The 6527-nt window shown below is 54.1% G+C and overlaps 1 protein-coding gene across 1 annotated transcript; it reads left to right on the forward strand.

Annotated features, from left to right (window-relative positions):
• The first annotated feature begins 4154 nt into the window (after positions 1–4154).
• On the forward strand, positions 4155–4951 carry LOC136550764 (classical arabinogalactan protein 9-like). Its single transcript, XM_066542360.1, has one exon. It carries the CDS (start codon positions 4265–4267, stop codon positions 4814–4816), a length of 552 nt encoding a protein of 183 aa, XP_066398457.1. The 5' UTR covers positions 4155–4264; the 3' UTR covers positions 4817–4951.
• Positions 4952–6527: the final 1576 nt, after the last annotated feature.

Raw genomic sequence — 6527 nt, forward strand, 5'->3', positions numbered from 1 at the left:
CCTCCCCGCTGTCATAGCGACCGCCTCGGTGTGGGTGGTAGCCCCGAGCGGGCCCCTCGTTGTCGTGGCGTCGTCGCCTGCTGACCACCTCGTGGTCTCCCTACACCTCGCGTCGATAGCCGAGGCGGTCCAGAAGCACGGGGACCCTGTGGGCTATTGGCGCTCGGTCGGGCTCGGGGAAAGCCGGGGCTTCCCTATCCTACCGAGGCGGTGCCGTGGGAAGGTTCGAGGCGCCCCCGTGCCGTCGGGAGGCAGAACTCTCGGCCTACTGAACCGCAATGGTCTCTAGGAGATCGTGGAGCTCGCCGCGGACCCACCGCCCCTCCGTGGTAGAAGGCTCGGGCATTGCACGGACCAGCAATGCCGTAGCCACGACGTTCTGGCTGGCGCGATTGAAGACTGGGGGTTGCTCACTCCCTTCGTCGTCATGGATGCGGTGATGCACATCGCGGGCCCTTCGTCGGGCTCCCCCGCCTTCATCGCGGCCTCGCTGTTCTTGTTCGAGAGAGTCTCAAAGCTGCTGCAGAAGGAGTTGGTCTTGTTCGACCTTGGCCTGGAGCTCACGGAGCTGCTCTAGGTCTGGGCGCTGAGGTCGTGCAAGCGCGATGTTCTCATTTCGTGTGGCCGGCAGGACATTGCGTGGGGGTGTGGCGGTGCCCGCCCCTGGACGAAGCGGGGAGCGGCTACCTGCCCCCTCATCCTCTTCACTGGCCCTCGGCATCCTGAGCCCAATGTGAAAACACTCGCGAGTGGGGTCGTAAGTGCCTTCGTCGTCGGAGTCAGAGTAGCCGAGGCAGTAGTCGTTTGCAGCCAAGAACTGGCGCAAAGCCCCAAGTTTGTGGAGTCCAGAGAAATCCACTCCGAGCCATGCCTCGTCCTCATCCGAGGGGTTAGCGTGGGTGTTCAGGTTGAGAGCGAAGCGCTGGCGACGTTCCGAGGGATCCTCGTGAGCAGCAGTGTAAGCGTAGGTGTAAAAGGAGGTGGCATTTCTCAACCCAAAGGGGTATGGGGATGGTGCCGTCGCCAGATTCTGCTCCACCGGGGTCGGTTCTTCAGGGAGTGGTGGAGCAGAGCTTGATGACTGGGCATCGCCGTGTGTCACTGGTGATTTTCCTTTGTCCAAGCTCAGGCCAGACAGGTCCCTAGCCAGGGACTCTGTGCCAACAGCTGGTCGTGGGATATTGGCGGGGAGTGGCGCGCTGCCCCGGGCTCGCGTAGCGCCGGGGTGGCCTTGCTCGCATCGTGCCTGGCGAGCGCGGCGAGAGCGACCGCTCGGGCGCCGCCTGCGCATGGGCTGCCGGTGCGTAACTTTATCGTCAGACGGTGGGGCTCGAGGTGTGAGGAGTACCATGTCGTACTCATGCCCTAGAGACATGAACTCTAGGCTCCCGAACCAAACTACGGTGCCAAGACGCAATGGTCGTACGGGGTCTGCCATCCGAAACCTACTGGGATGATGAAACTAACACGCAGAGGCCCCTACCTGGCATGCCAAGTGTCGATGTTTCGGACCGGGGGGTCCTCAACCGACTAGTGAATTTGTTCTGCGTGCTCCCGATCCCGGATGGTGATGCAAAGAGACACAAGATTTATACTGGTTCGGGCAATCGGTGCCCTACGTCCAGTCTGAGAGATCGAACTTGTATTCCTTGCATCGAAGTGCTCGTAGTAGAGGGTTACAAGCTAAGGGAGAGAAGGAACTAGTCGCAGGTCTCAGCCGGGTGTCGTGTGGGCCGTCTGAGACGTTGCTCTCAAGCGGCTGGAATATGTGCGCGTGTGTTCCCCAGTCTCCCCCCTCTAAGTGGCCCAAGTCCTCTCCTTTTATAGTTGAAGGGAGGACAAGGACCGTACATGTATTACTATGCGGCGTCGTGCCAATAGGGGTGGCACGTCCGAGCCCTGTGGCCTGTTCCTGTGGCGGTGTGGTCGTAGGAGTGGTCCATCCTTGGAGCACTGGGGTGGCGTGGTTGTCCCATCAGATCCTGTGTGTCGTGGGAGCCCTAGGAATGCCTCGGAGCGGACGTGGCGGCGAACGTGCAAACCACTGTGGACAGACTGTGCGCGAGGCCGAGACTTGGTCGATGCCGAGGCTTGCACTGCGGTGGGGGGAGTCTCGGCGGGCATGAACCCCAAGATCGCCGAGGCCCTGGTGTACAGTGCCGAGGCCTTGTGCGAGCGACTGATCGTGGGTACAGCGTTAGGACACAGTGGCCGGTAATCCCCGTCGTACCCTGTCCCAGCCGGTATGGCGCTGATTGTGGACACAGTGTTATGACACAATGGCCAGTAATCCCCGCCATGCCCTGTCCTGGCCGGTATGGCACTGATGCGACCTCGGATCGCGTCGGCCATTATGTGGCGTTGAGCCACTGTCCGCCTGAGATTGCGGGAGTGGTTGAAAGTATTAATGAGACGTGACGCGCTATCGGGGGGGTCGACCGAGGCGGGGGCGACAGGCTGCGGATGAGCCGGCCTCGAGCGGTACGGAGAATGAGGCCTCGCGCGAGACAGAGATCAGGCTCCTTGCCGAGGCCTCGCGCGAGAGGCCTTGCGCGACACGGAGAATGCACCTCCTGTCGAGGCCTTCTGTGGAGAGCCTCGGGCGAGGCGGAAATGGCGTTCCCTGCCGAGGCCTTCTCTGGGGAGCCTCGGGCGAAGCGGAGTTTGCGTCAGGATGCCGAGACCTCCTGCTCGAGGCTCGAGGCGAGGAGGATAAGGACCCAGTGGGCTCGGTCGTGGCTCGTGAGGGGCCCACGACTTGTCTTCTAGTTTTTATTTATTAGATGGGACTTTAGCGACCCTTTCGATGTTTGCTTGGGGTACCCCGTTCTAAGGTACCCGACAGGAAGTGACCCCAACACATAAAAAGAGAGGAACAATGGCGAAGAGGAAGAACCCACAACCCCAAAACCCTACTAGCCATAAAATGCAAGAAGATACATCAACGCAAAAGTTACCTGCAGACTAGGCCATGGTGGCAAAGCATCTGCCCGAGCAACCCTGGCGGCAAAGCATCCGTTAGGTGAGAGGCCCACACATACTCGGCAGCAAAGTATCTGCTAGAGAGGGGCCCAAGACAGTGACAGCGGCAAAGTATCCGCGAGGTGAACCCGGAGCAACCATTGCGGCAAAGCATCCACAAGGTGAGAGGCCTGCGCACCCTCGGCAGTAAAGTATCCGCTAGAGAGGGGCCAGAACAGCGACGGCAGCAAAGTATCCGGAAAGTGAGAGTCCCACACCAGCATGGCAGCAAATCATCTGCAAGAAAGGGGACCAAAGCCAATAACAGTAAAGCATCCGTTAGAGACCAAACTACGGTGGCTAAGTCAAAGCACTCAGGTAGGCAGACTCTGGGGACGCTGGGGCCTGTTTAGTTCCCCTCCAAAACGTCAAATTTTTCAAGATTCCCCGTCACATCGAATCTTTGGACGCATGCATGAAGCATTAAATATAAATAAAAAATAAAACTAATTACACAGTTTAGACGAAATCCACGAGATGAATCTTTTAAGTCTAATTAGACTATGATTGGACACTAATTACCAAATAACAATAAAAATGCTACAGTATCGTTTTGCCAAAATTTTCGACAACTAAACTGGGCCTGGACAATGCACGCGGAGTACTACTATGGTTATTGTTGTACTACAAGTAGTAATCATTTATTTATTACTGAATTTCTCCCCCTTTTTCGGTGCTCATTTCCTGCGGTGCCTCTCTCGCAGGAGGTACTCTGTCCAATAAAACATGCAACTGCGAGTTGCGTGCTGGCAAAAGTAATTTATGTTTGATCCGATTTTCAGTGAATACTATTCATATTTATGACTTCAAATTAATTTATTAAGAAAATATATTTTATAATAAATCTAATGGTATTTATTTGATATTATAAATATTAATATTATTTTATTTATAATTAATCGAACTTGAGATACTAAACTACGAGGGAGTACCCGTAGTATAGCAGCAGTAGCATTCCTACATTTTCCTTGTGAAGCACAAGGTCAATCCACCATGGGCCATGCGTCAATGGCAGGTCTCGTGCGTTAATGGCGACGACCGACGAAGGGCCTCTGCCACTGTGTGTGTGATCCAATCTGGACCGCACAGTCGATCACCACCAGCCGGTCTTGTGTGACACGAGTAACTCCACCTCCACTGCTGAGAGCCTGAGAGCGAGAGCAATCAGCTTCCCAGCAGCCACCACCAAGGCGTCGAGTCGGAGTGTCGGACGGCTGAGAAGCAGAGCAGAGCGGCAGCGGCCATGCGGGGCGGCTGCTACGTGGGCAAGGCCACCAAGATCTTCCTCGCCCTCTTGGCCGCTCTCGCCGTCGTCGGCGTCGTCCTCGCCTTCCGCGCCGTCCTCCACCGCGCCGCCGCCAAGTCCAGCTCCAACTCCGCCTCATCCGCGTGCGCCGCCGCCTACGCGTGCCAGCCCGTCCTGCCCGACACCGACCCCGCCGTCCAGCAGCCCGCCGCCGCCACGGCCGCCCGCCCACCGCCCACGGCCGCGCAAAATCCCACCTTTCCCTCCCCGGACGCCGCCACCTGGCCGCCGCCGCCGCCCTCGCAGCCGATGCCTGTGCCCGAGACCCCTCTGTCGCCGCCGCCGGTGCCCGTGCTCCCACCTCCCCAGCAGCAGTTGCCGCCGCCGGCACCAGTCGTGCCACCCCCGCCGGCAGAGATCGCGTCGCCCCCACCCGCACTCGCGTTGTCACCGCCGGACCTTCTGCCGCCGCCTCCAACACCACCTGCGTTGCCGTCGCCTCATGCGCCGCCGGCCGCCCCTGAGGCGCCCAGCCCAACGGCGTCTTGACTCATCCTCCATGCCGACGAGCAGGGCAGACCTGCGGCACAGAGGGAGAGGTGGATTTGTTAGAGGAGTTAGCTGCCGTTGATGTACTCACTGCTTGTGCTTGTTCAGTTTGTCTGATAATTCAGTTGCAATTTTGTTGAATTTCCATCGATCACCGTCAGGATCTCACAAAATCAGTCTGCGCGCGTCTCTCTTGTCCAAAAATCTCTTCTGTTCTTTGCATTTTGTTTCAATGTGCAGAATCTACATTCTTTGCTGAGAGACAAATCTTTAGTGTTTCTCGGGGAAATTCAGTTTGTAGCATCACTGCTTTTCACACCTGCATGTCGACTGGATTGACATGAATTAACCATGGAGTCTAGTCTGGTCTGGTCATGGTCTCATGGAGAGAGTCTGTCTGACAGCACCAGAAGCATGCGTCAGTGGCCATGACCTGTTGTTGACCACCTTGGGTTGTGCTGTATGAGATGAGAGTGACTGATGAGAGATAAGATTCCTCGGCTCCACAGATCTACCCACCACTCTGCATCTAACAAAGCACACATGACAGCGGTGCTTCTCTAATTTGGTCTCTAGCGCCTCCACTTGCAGCAAAAGAAATAAGAGAACAGCTAAAGAAAGAAACAAGAGAAGAGGAGCTGCCCACTTGCCCAGAAATATTCTGCTATAGGAGTACTTTGGTACAAGTATCCATGATTTTCGTAATAGCAGAGGTAGTTTTGGAGAATTGTGCAGAGTGACGTTTCAACATCCACGGAGCTACAGATCACTCCATCACTCCCAGTTGTTGTTTTTTAATAAAAGGTTAAGAATGCAGTGGCATGATTTTTGGAGAATTGTGCACAGTGCGACATGCAAGTATGATCATCCACAGAGCTACTACAGATCACTCAATCACTTCCATTTTTTTAATCAAGAATGCAGTAGCATGAACATGTGTAGGAGACTAGGAGTACCTGCAATGCCTGAAGAAATGCATGGCAGCCACTAGATTCCATTCCACTTTTGTGAAACAGCAGCTCATCATCATTTACCTAAAAGAGCTCAGCAGCACCTGTAGTACAAAAAGAATTCATTACTCAGAAATTAGAAGAAAAGTTCTGCAATATATACCCTCAATGGAAGAAAGAGGTAGAAATCCTAAAAGAAGTTAGAGCAGAAATGAATGAAAATTTTGAAAAGATGAAAAAATAATATGATAACTCTTTTGATATCAACAAATATTTGCAAGATGACACTATATTAAATGAAAATATGGATATGAGCTCCTTTCATTATTAGAACAAGAGTGAAAATTATTACAAGAGAAGAGCTCCAGTCCTTTTCAGGAGAAACACCTGTGCTGAGCTTGGCAGCAGACAGCAGCTCATTCTTCTCGTCTTCCTCCATGGTCTCTGTTTCTTCTTCACTCAGAATATGCGAGAACCATTAAGAAGTTTAGTTTTTTACCAACAAAGCTACTGCTGCAAGGTGCAAAAGGGTGACTGATGCTCTTGTCGCATATTCTTCTCATGTGTCCTCCATGGTCTATGTTTCTTCTTCACTCAGAATGATGCTCTATTGTCACATGCCCTTTACCTTGGAAAAAGGTTGAATCAGAAGAAAGTAAGCAGCCAGGGTCAGGGATATGCTGAGATGTAGGGAATCAGGATGAAGTTTTCTTTTCTCCCTCTGAAAGAAGAAAAGCTACCGCAGCTCTCTGTTATAATAG

The sequence above is a fragment of the Miscanthus floridulus genome, chromosome 4, assembly GCF_019320115.1.
Source record: "Miscanthus floridulus cultivar M001 chromosome 4, ASM1932011v1, whole genome shotgun sequence".
NCBI lineage: Eukaryota > Viridiplantae > Streptophyta > Magnoliopsida > Poales > Poaceae > Miscanthus > Miscanthus floridulus.

Excerpts from the sequence above, each read along its gene's own strand:
- LOC136550764 (XM_066542360.1), top strand. The coding sequence starts at position 4,265 with ATGCGGGGCGGCTGCTACGTGGGCAAGGCCACCAAGATCTTCCTCGCC.